Here is a 15,835-nt window from a genome sequence, read left to right as displayed (position 1 = left end):
CCATACCCAAGCCCCTTAATAGGTTCCACTTGTAGCAACCTTTATAGGATTTCCATTCAGCTGACTGTGGACGGTTCTAGAAGGCTCAACAGTGCCCATCTCAGTTCCTGCAACAGCGATCGTCTCCCAGGCTTATGCTTTGATTCACAACCATGTAAACACACGGAAGTGTGTTACACGTTTTACTGGGCTGGGCTATCTGGGGTCATCCTGATCGCCAGCGTTACCTTCCTGCCATACGGCGATTACCGCCCGTCGTATAACGTCTTACTGCCTTGATCGTGTTTTAATAGTGCCTACGTGCCGTGGCAGTAACGTTGCTTATCAGGGCTCATAGGCTCACGTGTAATCAACAGTGAGTGAGGCTTTGCCGCGAAAAGACAAACTGCTTTCATTACCATTGCTGACGGGAGCGGAGGGTATCGGGCTTGGTAAGTAGTGGATAGTGTGTGCGCGGTCGATGGCAAATATTGATTTGACTCCGTACGGACTACGAGGATTTACTCAATGGCTTCCATTCAGGCTAAAGTACCACTAATTGTGCCCCGTTGATAGAGCTTCCTCGTGTTACAGCGGCTGAAGGAGACCCGGGCTTATTCAGGCCGCTTTACTACCCTACTATGTGACGCATGTGTAGGAAACAATCTGCTTGCCACCTCGCCAGCACTGGAGGCTCGTCTGTCGTAGCGCCTTGGTCTGATCGACAGCGTTGGTGCACTTGTAGTCGAAGGAGGCGGATATATATACGTGGGACAGGTGTCAGGATTGTAGGGTCAGCGGGATTACAGCACGTGGCCCAGGACCGAGGCTTGTGGGTGAGTCGGGTGTTGCTTGTTGACGCCTGTTGCCAACACAGATAGATAGCTTGGTGGCAGTTTCTCTCCATCTAATGAATGTCGTCTGGTGGATGTTGGAGCGCTGTCGCGGTGAGTATGTGCCTGTTCGTCATGTTTATCGGATACAGGGACGCGCGTGTGTGTAACCTCATCTCATATCGCCGTGACTGCCTGCTGGTGAAGAAGGCGTCATGTTGTCACAGCGTGTGATGGCGTACGACTCCATCGGGACGTACAACCAGGCTGTGACATCGCATTCTCTCCTGTCATTCCCCATTTGCATAACTGGAACAGATTGTCGGCACAAATGTTAAGACAGTTCGAAGATCAATCATCGATCGGCATTGTGTGTAAGCCTATTCGGTTGTAATTTATCGCCATATGTGAAAAATAGTGAATTACCGCTTTCGTACCGAGGGCACACATGTTGTTTCAATATACTGTAGTATTTGGTCTAATAACATCTGCGTTATAGGTGCAGAATACACCCAACGTTCACATATATGACTAAATCGGTTTGTAGGGAACACGTGTTACTAAACATCGAGAGGGTATTATTATTATTATTGCCATTATTTTACTCATGTTTATCATCATCGCCGTTGGTTAATATTCTTCATCATAACGCCTTGATCATGTAAGACAGTGAAATAAGCCAGCTTATGATGGTCGGGAATCATTATCATCGTCATCATCATCATCATCATCATCATCATCATCATCGTTGTCGTCGTTAGTTAATTTGCTACATCACAACGCTGCGATCATGTAAGACAGTTAACAAGCCAACTAATAATGTACATTAATCATCATCATCATCATCATCATCATCGTATGTTATTTTGATACCACAAACCTTAATAATGTGAGGCATAGTTAAGTAGCCAAATAATAATGTGCACTAATGGCATCCCGGAAGTTATAGTTTCAATGAATCGTATTTATCTGACGCAGCCAAATCAGCACCAGCTGCGTCCGAACAGAGTCGTGTACGACGGGAGACCGATATGCCTCATGTAGATATAATGTCAAATGTCGCGTCGCCCGCAGCTTATCACTGGACGCAAATGTCACCTCAGCCTTGTTTGTCCAATACAGTATCTGATATGAGAGCTATCCCGTCATGGCCAGTGTTACCGTTATGACGTATTGCACTATTAGATTCTCATCAGTGCAGTCCATAGTTCATAAAGTTCTACATTATACTCTGCTTGCTGTCGGCGACGGCCTTGTCGCGCAGCTTGAAGGTCGCAAACCGCTACATGCACCAACAAATTTATGAGAGTCACGTACAACGTGTCACAGTGTTCCAGCGTCCTCAGTAATGCTGTAAAACTATGTCTTGCTATGTATGGCTGGGAACCCTCTCCGGACATCTCTACAACACATGGAAACAGTATCTCCATTGGGAATGCATGTTTTGCAGCTTTCCCCATAGGAGTGAGGAATACATGCCATATGACTGCATATATCTTTAGAGACCATATGTCTCGTCGTATGGTGCAACTGGTGACTGTCACGTCGTTTCTTATAACTAGTGTATATTTGCCGTATCACATATCACTCTGGTGACTGTCATGTTGTATCATATAACTGTTGAGGTTCACGTGATATAACGTTGTTAATGAATCTGTGTCACGTCGTATCATATATCACATACTTCAGGTTACTGTCACGTCGTAACGCATGGTGGCATTGTTTTTAAACGATTTGTCAAATCGTATACCATCCGGGCACAGTACGGTATACCATGGTGCTTATACAGTATGTCAAGTCGTTCAAATGCTGTCGATACTTCCTATAAGGTATGACAAGTCATATCGCATGTTGGCAGTGGTGCTTATAAGGTATGTATGTGGTTCCCTATACGGTTGTCAGGTCGTATCACGGGTTGGCAGTGGTTCCCTATACGGTTGTCAGGTCGTTTCACATGTTGACAGTGGTTCCCTATACGGTTGTCAGGTCGTATCACTGGTTGGCAGTGGTTCCCTATACGGTTGTCAGGTCGTTTCACATGTTGACAGTGGTTCCCTATACGGTTGTCAGGTCGTATCACTGGTTGGCAGTGGTTCATACGGTTGACAGTGACAGTGGTTCCCTATACGGTTGTCAGGTCGTATCACATGTTGACAGTGGTTCCCTATACTGTTGTCAGGTCGTATCACATGTTGACAGTGGTTCCCTATACGGTTGTCAGGTCGTATCACATGTTGACAGTGGTTCCCTATACGGTTGTCAGGTCGTATCACATGCTGACAATGGTTCCCTATACGGTTGTCAAGTCGTATCACATGTTGCCAGTGGTTCCCTATGCGGTTCTCAAGTCGTTTCACATGTTGCCAGTGGTTCCCTATACGGTTGTCAGGTCGTATCACTGGTTGGCAGTGGTTCCCTATACGGTTGTCAGGTCGTATCACATGTTGACAGTGGTTCCCAGTGGTTCCCTTCCCCATATACGGTTGTCAGGTCGTCAGGTCGTCACATGTTGACAGTGGTTCCCTATACGGTTGTCAGGTCGTATCACGTGTTGACAGTGGTTCCCTATACGGTTGTCAGGTCGTATCACATGTTGACAGTGGTTCCCTATACGGTTGTCAGGTCGTATCACATGTTGACAGTGGTTCCCTATACGGTTGTCAGTCGTCGTATCACATGTTGACAGTGGTTCCCTATATACGGTTGTCAGGTCGTATCACATGTTGACAGTGGTTCCCTATACGGTTGTCAGGTCGTATCACATGTTGACAGTGGTTCCCTATACGGTTGTCAGGTCGTATCACATGTTGACAGTGGTTCCCTATACGGTTGTCAGGTCGTATCACATGTTGACAGTGGTTCCCTATACGGTTGTCAGGTCGTATCACATGTTGACAGTGGTTCCCTATACGGTTGTCAGGTCGTATCACATGTTGACAGTGGTTCCCTATACGGTTGTCAGGTCGTATCACATGTTGACAGTGGTTCCCTATACGGTTGTCAGGTCGTATCACATGTTGACAGTGGTTCCCTATACGGTTGTCAAGTCGTATCACATGTTGACAGTGGTTCCCTATACGGTTGTCAGGTCGTATCACATGTTGTGGTTCCCTATACAGTCGGTTCCAGTGGTTCCTATACGGTTGTCAGGTCGTATCACATGTTGACAGTGGTTCCCTATACGGTTGTCAAGTCGTATCACATGTTGACAGTGGTTCCCTATACGGTTGTCAGGTCGTATCACATGTTGACAGTGGTTCCCTATACGGTTGTCAGGTCGTATCACATGTTGACAGTGGTTCCCTATACGGTTGTCAAGTCGTATCACATGTTGACAGTGGTTCCCTATACGGTTGTCAGGTCGTATCACATGTTGACAGTGGTTCCCTATGGTTGTCAGGTCGTATCACATGTTGACAGTGGTTCCCTATACGTGGTCGTATCCCATGTTACAGTGGTTCCTCGTACGGTTGTCAAGTCGTATCACATGTTGACAGTGGTTCCCTATAACGGTTGTCATACACGGGTTGGCAGTGGTTCCCTATACGGTTGTCAAGTTGTATCAGATGTTGACAGTGGTTCCCTATACGGTTGTCAGGTCGTATCACATGTTGACAGTGGTTCCCTATACGGTTGTCAAGTCGTATCACATGTTGACAGTGGTTCCCTATACGGTTGTCAAGTCGTATCACATGTTGACAGTGGTTCCCTGTACGGTTGTCAGGTCGTATCACATGTTGACAGTGGTTCCCTATACGGTTGTCAGGTCGTATCACGGGTTGGCAGTGGTTCCCTATACGGTTGTTGTACAGTGGTTCCCTATACGGTTGTCAAGTCGTATCACATGTTGACAGTGGTTCCCTATATACGGTTGTCAGGTCGTATCACATGTTGACAGTGGTTCCCTATACGGTTGTCAGGTCGTATCACATGTTGATACAGTGGTTCCCAGTGGTTCCGTACGGTTGTCAAGTCGTATCACATGTTGACAGTGGTTCCCTATACATGGTTGTCAAGTCGTATCACGGTTGTCATGTTGCCAGTGGTTCCCTATACGGTTGTCAGGTCGTATCACATGTTGACAGTGGTTCCCTATACGGTTGTCAGGTATCACATGTTGACAGTGGTTCCCTATACGGTTGTCAAGTCGTATCACATGTTGACAGTGGTTCCCTATATACGGTTGTGTTGACAGGTCCTTGTATCACGGTTGTCAAGTCGTATCACATGTTGACAGTGGTCCCTATACGGTTGTCATGTCAAGGTCGTATCAGATGTTAACACCGGTTCCCTATACGGTTTGCAGGTCGTATCACATGTTGACAGTGGTTCCCTATACGGTTGTCAAGTCGTATCAGATGTTGACAGTGGTTCACTATACGGTTGTCACGTCGTATCACATGTTGACAGTGGTTCCCTATACGGTTGTCAGGTCGTATCACATGTTGGCAGTGGTTCCCTATACGGTTGTCAAGTCGGATTAGATGTTGACAGTGGTTCCCTATACGGTTGTCAGGTCGTATCACATGTTGACAGTGGTTCCCTATACGGTTGTCAGGTCGTATCACATGTTGACAGTGGTTCCCTATGCGGTTGTCAAGTCGTATCACATGTTGACAGTGGTTCCCTGTACGGTTGTCAAGTCGTATCACATGTTGCCAGTGGTTCCATGTACGGTTGTCAAGTCGTATCACAGGTTGAGAGTGGTTCCCATTTCGGTTGTGAAGCCGTATCACGTCGTATAACATTCTGGCAGTTGTGCTTATACGGTTTGATCACGTCGTATCAGATGCTCGCAGCGGTGCTTATACGGCCTGTCACGTCGTATCACATGCTGGTAGTGGTGCTTATACGGTTTGTCACGTCGTATCACATGCTGCCAGTGGTTCCCTATTCGGTTTGTCACGTCGTATCACACGATATCGGGAAGCATAATGTGCACAGCGGTGATTGCACACCGCCGACTGTGACAATTTGTCGCGTCACATAACGCACTGCTCCATGCCTCGTCCATACGCCAGTTTTTTACTGTCCTTCGATGACAGGTATTTATGTTCCAACCTCATTAATTTTCATATTCATATAAACTGGATTGTTATCGTCACAATATGGCTGAAATATTGCCGCTGTGACGTTAAATAATAACTCACTCACTCACTCCATACGCCAGTCTATAACGTCACGTCGCATGACGTCTTCCAATAACACGTTGATTACAGACAGTCACAGTATACGTGTGGTCTGTGATGCTGGTTTGTACGTGTTGCCGCCTGTCCCCGAGCTTCACAGCATCCACAGATCTTTGACACCGAACATATGGATCCATGCTCGCGATAATGATCTCATTATTTCAGAACATGGTTGCGGAATATTATTAAGGTACGCTAATACCATCGTTCTTATAGTCATAGCAACTGATTCAGAAAACCTTTGTCCGTAACACATTTAATTCCAAAGGTTATCCACTACGTAGCCAAGGCACGTATAATTTGACTGAAACTCCAGATGCCAATGCATGTACATCGACAGGAGAACAAGCTCAGAAATATAGTTGCAAGCAACGATGTAGGCTCCTTGGCTTTAGTTCTATCTAGCCTATTGTGTCTCACATATCTGATGAAAGTAGTAATAGTTTTAGTTAATATGAATCATATCACTGCTAGTCGAATGCTCTTCGACTGGAAGTACTGGAAGGTCTTTAAGTTTCGATTAATTCATCACAAAACCTTTTTTTTAGATTAAAAAATATCGCTTGGGTATCATGAATCTCAAAACAGAAGAACCCTTTGTTCAAACAGCTATCTTAATTACCTCTAACAATCATGAAGAAGATATGTACTAAACGGTGATACTTTTCACATGCACCGAAGAACAGAAACTGATCAGCTAACGTTTGAGATACATACTTTCTCTAGAGAACCGATGAAGATAGCAACTAAAGTGTGGAAAATATAATTTCACTTGTCCCTCTGTTGTCTTTGGAGATACATTACTGCAATCGGTAGCGGGGGTCATGTACCTTTTTAAAAAGTTCTAGAGAAGAAATAGTTCCCTATTTAAAAGGCGGTATCTCAGTTGTTCTTCAGTCTACGGTCAAAACAATTAGTGTTCTGGAATCACCAAGACTTCATTTATCACCCTGGCACATTTTTATGCAGAATTTGCACAATGGTTACTGGACATCAGTTATGGAAAGTTTGGAATGTCTAGAGCTGATGGTTCGAGCTCATCACATTTTGGGAGCAAACTACTCAGAAAACTGCTGAAAAACATGGCCAAAAACTGAAAACAAAAATAACTGCCGAACGGTACATTTTAGCGACTTGGCCCGCCCAGGCAAAATTGTTGGGAATTCGGTTGTGCATCTGTACAAGAGATTTGGAAGTGTTGGAACAATTAGTTCTTGAGATATTTGCTGTCAAACTTTGAACTTTTGGAATTAATTTTGAATTATCTCCCCTTTGCTATTGGGCCTAGAGCCTAGAGATTTTTAAGGGGAATATCTACACCTCGGTGTGCATCTGTGTGATTTTTAGTAAGCGATTCGGGGCATTGATTTTGGAGGTATGTTTGGTACAAAAAATACGTTGAGTCCAAACCTCTTTAGCTGCATATACAATAAACAAATACACAAGACAGCAATGAGCTTGGTGGCCGATTCAGACATAAATGAGGTGAGCGGAGTTCCAGCTCAGCGTCAGGGCGTGTCCAACTAGCGGCATTATCCTGCTCGCGGTCGTCTCTAAACAGGCCGTCTCTAAACAGGCATACACAATCGGAAGTGAGGTGAAATTGGGTCTAACGTCGTGCTTGAGAATAATGCTCATATGACGACGTGCATGCAATGATATTTTGTACTAGCCCTGACTAATGTGGTCAAATAGTAAAACCATACCCACTCAAACATTATACTGGGATCCTTGTTGTACTTTCTCAGTAAAGAACAGATCTCTGATCGGGGAAACCCGCGACCTTTTCCAATGATAATTAGTTGTGGTCAGGTAGTTAAATTTGGGATCGCACTTTCTCGAGATCAAATTCTAGACCTTTTTGACCCTCAGATCGAGTCAGGCACCAAATCGCCAGCGCACAGGTCAGCCACCTTGCCCACTCATGAGAGAAGTGGGCGAAAGCCACGATGGCTGAGTGAGTTAGATCGCTGACTTTGTGTGCTGGGGGTTATGTGCCTGGCTCAAGAGCGTGGGTTCGAATCCCGGATGCGACTATATAGTATACATAAACAATTTACAGATGAGGAGACAACAATGGGCAGATAACGAAACAACGCCACTGCCTTGGACTTACTGATATGACGACAGACGCGGCCAAGGAGGTAACCCATTACGTTATAAATGTCTTAATAGAAATTACAGCAATTTATGAACTGACAATGGCTCGGGTTGGCTGACAAGTCAATATAAAATGCAGTTGTGGTGAAGGTTAGACATGAAGATTAGCATCAAATAAGTAACTGCAGTCCAGTTATACGTGCATGGCTACACAGTAGACCGCTTTGGGAAATAATGTGTATCGGACAATGGATGTCCTGAATCCCAAGCTTAAGGTGAACAGAACACATCACCCAGACATACAATCCAATAAGAGAACAGTTATGTCTACATAGTTTAATAGAATGTAATGAACTGTTCTATAGAAGCAAACCTGTCATCCCATATAGATCAAAATATCATTTGGCTCATATACTGCAGTTCAAGCTCGTTACGATTTCGCTTCTTTACCTGCTCGATATCAAAATCTCTTTCGGAGTATCCAGTAAAATTGTCAGCAAATTAGTGCCAGTGTGTTGTCTGTGTGGCACACCCTATTTTGTAGCCATGTGCAATAACGAACCATGTTCTTTTCATTCTTTCAATTGTAGTGGAACAAAGACGTTAGGCAGAAGGGGTTTTATACTTCCTTCGGGTTACTGTCACCCATTATTCTGGCTTGAACTTTCTCATAGCGGCGCCCTCAACAGACACAAGATATTGTTCACTCGGGACTTAATTAGGCTCATGTGACACCGCCCCCTCCCAAGAAAAACAAGGATTTTATAGGTATATAATAATAAAGTATAATAATATAAAATATTTTTAATATATAAAAAACAGGGTTTTGAAACTCTTGTAGATAAGAACTTCACTGACGTACCGAATGCCATCTTTCTGTGGATCTGCCGATATATTTCATTTGTGTAAATGTTACCCCGTGATAATATCAATCTGATTATTAAGCCGAAATCTGCCGCATCTTGCACGTCGATGCGAGATGCAAACTCAAAATACTTTGCTGACGAGAAGCCAGGGGGGGTCTATCTCAATTAAATATTGACCTCCCGGTAATTATCAATACGTCTTTATTGGCTTTGATCCTCGTATTTCACACTGCAAAATGATATCAAAGTGATATCTAAGTGATATCCAGTATGTTTTACTCACTTGACCTCATTCAGACCACTACGGTTCATTCTCTCAAATGAAACAGCATGCGTTATGGTGTTGCCTTAGTGGCGACTGTTAGCCGGCTATGGTTACTGTTAGATTAAAACTTCACCTTCAAACAACGGTACTACTGAAACTAGCATGGTTAAGAAACCAGTTTGCGAGTACAAAAATATGTTCTTCAATTTTCCTTTTTCGTCGCCTGCCGGATGTTGCGGACGGGAAGTAAGATGTCATTATTTTTCTTGTTCACTTCATCCAGAAGATGATATCGATCTCTCTAGTGTTATACTCCATGAAGATGTGTCTTGACGAGTGTTGTTGAAAGTCATTCAGGTGAGTGGGTATAATTCTGCTCCGCTTTTAGCAATATTCCCGCGAAGTAACAGCGGAGACACCAGAAAAATGGTCTGTGCCCATGTGTGTAATCAAACCATGGTCCTCGACGTGACGAGCGGACGCTTTAACCACTAGGCTACCCCACCGCCAATAGTGAAATTGCCACTCAGTGTATAAGCAAATATATATTTGTGGTTTTACTTATAACAATCGTGAGATAAGCAAATATATATTATGATTTTACTTCAATCGAGAAATGCATGAAATAGTATTAATTAAAATTTGACTGATATTTACCCGTGAAAATCTGGGTTAGAATTGGTCTTCAGCAATCCAAGCTAATGCACTCGGGTGGTCAGGCTCGCTGAATTGGTTGACACATGTCATTGTATCCCAACTGAATTTATCGATGCTCATGCTGTTGATCACTGGATTTTCTGGTCCAGACTCGATTATTTACAGACCGCCGCCATATGGCTGGAATATTGCCGATTGCTCCGTTAAACAACAAACAAACAAACCTATGATATCACCGACGAATATACATAAGCTTTGGCTATCAACTTGTCTTAACTCGGCACCGAAACGTCGCACTGACCTCATAAAGTGCGTTGAAACACAAACGTCAGTCCTGTCGTCATGGAAACTATAGCTTTTATAATGCCACTTAGAGCCATAATTCCACAAAGCTGTTTAATTTAGACATCTTTTTCTGTAACATATACAATTCAAAAGACGTTATAAAAAACACCCGATTTTTTCACGTTACTATTTATTATGTCATTGCATATGTACAATAGTCCTATAAAATATAATTGTATATTCTGGTCTGCCTTTGACGTGTTAAAGCAGGTCGTAAGTGTTAGGCACAGACTGTTTAAAGGGGGCTTATAAGATAATCTCTCCACCCATACTTAAACACATACTTAGAGATGCTTGTAGATATGCACCTATCTACACAGCCATATACATGTATATTTATTAAAACGGGATGTTTTAAAACGTAATTGTTTTAAGGGGCGATTGAGATTATACAATATTTACCAAGCCAGTCAAGTTAACATTTAATGGGTCTGTGTAAACGAGGCACCCGTCGACGCTAAGCGACAGCTAGCGATGTGGGAATAATTAAGATCAGATCTGATGTTGTTTTCATGGTTTTATGAAACATTTATGAGGTAGCATGTTGGTCCTACTCTGGTGTTCTTAGCTGTCATAAATCCTCAGGCGATGTTTACTAAGTCACGCTTATTGTTCTCGATATCGCGTGCTAGTTTCAGTATATGCATGGAAAACTCTGTTAAAATGTAGTTCCGAGGCTATATTTAAACTTCACGACGTGTTAATGGTTATTGAAACTGAGCGCATTTTGTTTTTCTTGGGGCTCGTTTGTTCCCTGCACTGTTTCTTGTCGAAACTTTTTGAAGGCTTTTTTCGGCTACTTTTTGAAGAATCACAGCGGAACACAGAAATTGACTTCACAAATTGTACCCATGTGGGAATCGAACCGGGCTTCAAAATGACGGGAGAACCCTTTAACCACTCGGCTAACAGACATACCTGCCGAAAACATCCGTCTGATTGTGTGATGACAGTCGTCCACTTCATGGCATTCTGTCGTATACTGTGGGCGTGGGGGCGTTGGGGTAGCCTCGTGGTTAAAGCGTTCGCTCGTCACACCGAGAACCCGGGTTCGATTTCCCTCATGGGTACAATGTGTGAATCCCATTTCTGGTGTCACCCGACGCGAATTTGCTGGAATATTGCTAAAACCGGGTAAACCATACTCACTCACTCACTGACTCAAGCCCTATATCATCTTCACTCGTTTTAAGTCGTGTGGTGTATCACCAATGGACATTGTCTAGTTCTTGAAGCGGCGTAAAACCATACTCACTCACTCACTCCTGCCAGCGTGGGTCGGTGCTCGTTGTATCAATCACTGGGTATATGGATGCTGCCTGACTTTTTGTGAGATCCACAAAGGAAGAGATAACCTTTAAGGCAGCCACAGAAGTCTGATATCATTTTGAATGGCGTATGGCTCTGGTTCCTGGAGATGGTGGCACTTTGTTGGCGGCGACCAGTTGGCCCAGTGGACACACCAACGCGGCCTAGTTTGATTTCCAACATGGGTACAATGTGTGAAGATTCTCCCTTCATCCCGCCATCTGGATATATACTAGTCAACAAAAGTTAAACAACACGTGATTCTGTCATGTTACTAAACTCATACTATTGGCTGTGGGGTAGCCTTGTGGTTTATGTGTTCGCTAGTCACGCCGTAAATCCAGGTTCAATTCTCCGCATAGGTAGAACTTGCGAAGTCTATGTATGATGTCCAATTCCGTAATATTGCGAAAAGCGGCTTGAAACCATACCTATTTATCTACTCTACTGATATACAGACTACCTATGTTCGTTTAGGGTGGGGGCGGTGGGTAGCCTAATGGTTAAAGCGTTGGCTCGTCACGCCGAAGACCCGGGTTCGAATCCCCACACGGGTACAATGTGTGAAGCCCATTTCTGGTGTCCCCCGCCGTGATGTTGCTGGAATATTGCTAAAAGCGGCGTAAAACCAAACTCAGTCGTTTAGGGTAGTCTATGGGTAGCTGGAATACTGAAAATCCTACTCTCTCAAGCGCTCTTGTCTGTTTACTTTCCCAACTTCATCCCACACCTGCAGGTGTATATGAACTCACGGCTCGTCATTTGATAAACGTGCTTTTGATTAGTTTGGAGCTGAAGCAAGCATTTGTCAGAAGTAATTCCTTGTAAGACACTCCAAAACAGTTCACACATAGAAGTAATATGCATAGACGTTATTACCTTCCGATTGATATTAGCGCTAGCTTCTTGACGTCAGGATGGGAATGTTACTCTCGTAACCATGTCATGAAAAATAACCAAACTGGCTTGTACATTTTACTTTGCTGTCCAAACGTGGGGTTATTCTCTGTGAACTGGCTTAGTCATTCTCCTTTCATCCAAGTCTTGTACACAGAGAGAGAGAGAGTTAGGAAGGTTTTCCTCAATGCATAGCATGCGATTAATTATTTTTGCCTTTCAAGAGTATTTGAGAAATCGATACAAGGACAAATGTTTATAAATAGATTTATCATTTGATTAATTCTATTGTTTAGAAATCTAACTACCGTGTATGATATGTGTAATACAGTTATTAAATACGTAAGACAAAGTTCGTGGGCCTATTCCAAATAAGTCGGAAAAGGATGTTTTAGCTTAAGTAGAAAGACGGTAGGTTAGAGCTGTGTCATCTCTTGGATGTCAGTACTGTTTGGAAGTTTATTGTATTTACAAGATTCTTCCGGAAGTTGGAATTGTTCTTCCATCTCCTAGAGATGAGAAAGGATGTCGTTCTATCATGGAACAGCAGCAGCAGCAGGAGACGTGGCCATTAGAATGTCAGCACAAAACTTCTGAATTCTACCTTTATATTCAGGCAACGGGGTTATAAGTGGCCTAGTGGTCCAAGGCGCACCCTGTGGTCCCTTTGCTCATAGGATGGGTTCGAATCTCATGAACCTGTTTCACCCAAACTCGCCACTCCAGACTAAGAGCCTTCGGGTTTGATCCCAGCAAACAATGCTTGTCCTACGAGGTGACGTCATAGATTGGGTGGTCAGAGTACCTTGGGTGACCCCGTGCCACCATTCCCTATAGTTCAATCCATTTAAGGAAGCGTTGCCAACAAGTTCAACCTCAGTTTTAGGTATAAAGAACCCCCTGTCTTTCAACAATACGCAGATAAATGAATATCTTCACCTCATCTAATCCCCCAGTTGGAAATCAAAGAAACAACTGATTAACCACATTCACTGCCCGATCTAGATCTATGCATAGCAATCCAAAGTGATGGCAACCTCTGTATCAAGCTGCGTAGAAAGTAGGAGGATTTCGATTTTCTTATCGTGAATGTTTCCTTCATGTTTCGCAGTAGACCTGTGGCGTCTATATTTCCCAGTTGCTGCGGTTCTGAGACGTATATACATAATAATATTTCAAAATACATGTTTTGAAATAAGCTTTTAAATCAAGGTTAACAAGGAAAAGCCCGGTTACGTCATTTTAAAATTTGTACGTTAGACATTCAAAGGAATCTTAACATTTGAGTCGTCAACGTGATGTACGATGTCCATGCTATGGGATGTATAGTTATGTCAACGTGATGTACGATGTCCATGCTATGGGATGTATAGTTATGTCAACGTGATGTACGATGTCCATGCTATGGGATGTATAGTTATGTCAGCGTGATGTACGATGTCCATGCTATGACATGTATAGTTATGTCAGCGTGATGTACGATGTCCATGCTATGACATGTATAGTTATGTCAACGTGATGTACGATGTCCATGCTATGACATGCATAGTTATGTCAGCGTGATGTACGATGTCCATGCTATGACATGCATAGTTATGTCAACGTGATGTACGATGCCCATGCTATGACATGTATAGTTATGTCAACGTGATGTACGATGTCCATGCTATGACATGTATAGTTATGTCAACGTGATGTACGATGTCCATGCTATGACATGTATAGTTATGTCAACGTGATGTACGATGTCCATGCTATGACATGTATAGTTATGTCAACGTGATGTACGATGTCCATGCTATGACATGTATAGTTATGTCAACGTGATGTACGATGTCCATGCTATGGCATGTATAGTTATGTCAACGTGATGTACGATGTCCATGCTATGACATGTATAGTTATGTCAACGTGATGTACGATGTCCATGCTATGACATGTATAGTTATGTCAGCGTGATGTACGATGTCCATGCTATGACATGTATAGTTATGTCAACGTGATGTACGATGTCCATGCTATGACATGTATAGTTATGTCAGCGTGATGTACGATGTCCATGCTATGGCATGTATAGTTATGTCAGCGTGATGTACGATGTCCATGCTATGGCATGTATAGTTATGTCAGCGTGATGTACGATGTCCATGCTATGACATGTATAGTTCATTTCCTCAATTCATCAAAGGCTGCAGCTACTGTAGTGGATAGGGCGGTCAGGCTCAGCTGACACGATCATGCTGTTGCTGATGATACTAATCACTGGATTGTCTCATCGTTTAAAGTGAAAATTGTGTGTTTGGTGGGTGCTACAGGTAGAGTAGGACATCCTTACCCTTTTCGCGAATACATCTTGTCATCTCTGGTAATTTTTGTTGTTGTCCATTTCTGGCGTTGACGTTTTCGGATTTTTTTGGTATTTGCCTCACTCACTCACTCACTCACTCACCGTGCCAGTTAACCATGGCACGAACATGCCTGCAAGATGCAGGCTTACAGTGTGAACACGTCTCATGCTACAGAAATCGCATACTTGTGTTTCCGCTTTTACATTGAAACTAAAATTTGAGAATGGGATAATGGCAGGCATTAACGTTGTGATAGTTTAAATTAATAACAAAAGGGAGGAGGTTTACTGTCATCTTGTTTCTGCAACAGTATCAGTTCCGCAGATCAGTGTTGCAGCACGTCCAAGGAAGCTATGTGTAGACCAGTCATTGGCCACGTTGAATAGCCTCTCTCGAACAGATGGCCTCGACGCCCGCCTTGCTATAGAGCCTATTAACAATTCAGTAGCTGGGATGTGCGGCGACATGGGATATCTTTGTTTAGGAAATAATTATCCGGAGAATTATCGTATTATAATTAATAATGAAGTATTTTATGCCCATACGTGTCTGTATTTATCATCCTACACAAGCCTATATATTACATGTGCCATTGTGTCAATTGTAGATACTATCATTAACAGTCCACAGTATATCACTAAGACTGACTGACTGACTGAGTTTGGTTTTACGCCGCTTTTCGCAATATTCTAGCAACATCACGACGGGGGACACCAGAAATGGGTTTCACACATTATGCCCATCCCGGGTTTCGAACCCGGGTCTTCGGCGTGACGAGCCAACGCTTTAACCATTAGGCTACCCCACCGCCCCATATCACTAAGAATTGAACCTAACTGAATGTATAGTTTTAGTTTTATATACTACCCGACTTCTCATGGGGATAATTGGATATATTAAGTGATATGTTATGACAAGTGTGTCATATCCCAATTGCGTAGATCGATGCTCATGATGCTGATCACTGGATTGTCTGGTTCATATGGGGCTATTTACAGACCGCCGCTCTATTGCTGGAATATTGCGGAGTGCGGCGTTAAACAACAAA

At 43.3% G+C, this 15,835-nt stretch overlaps 1 protein-coding gene across 1 annotated transcript in view; it reads left to right on the top strand.

Annotated features, from left to right (window-relative positions):
- Positions 1 to 472: 472 nt before the first annotated feature.
- Positions 473 to 15,835, top strand: part of LOC124270910 — a 44,981-nt gene continuing 29,618 nt past the window's right edge. The window contains exon 1 of the mRNA XM_046705971.1: positions 473 to 815. Within this exon, the coding sequence (XP_046561927.1) occupies positions 630 to 815 (186 nt within the window). The 5' untranslated portion in view covers positions 473 to 629. The remainder of the gene's footprint in view (positions 816 to 15,835) is intronic.

Source organism: Haliotis rubra, unplaced genomic scaffold, assembly GCF_003918875.1.
Source record: "Haliotis rubra isolate DU_JTF1 unplaced genomic scaffold, ASM391887v1 Scf156, whole genome shotgun sequence".
Classification (NCBI taxonomy): Eukaryota; Metazoa; Mollusca; class Gastropoda; order Lepetellida; family Haliotidae; genus Haliotis; species Haliotis rubra.
Note: the sequence above shows the minus strand (reverse complement) of the source record. Positions and strands in the feature narration are given on the sequence as shown.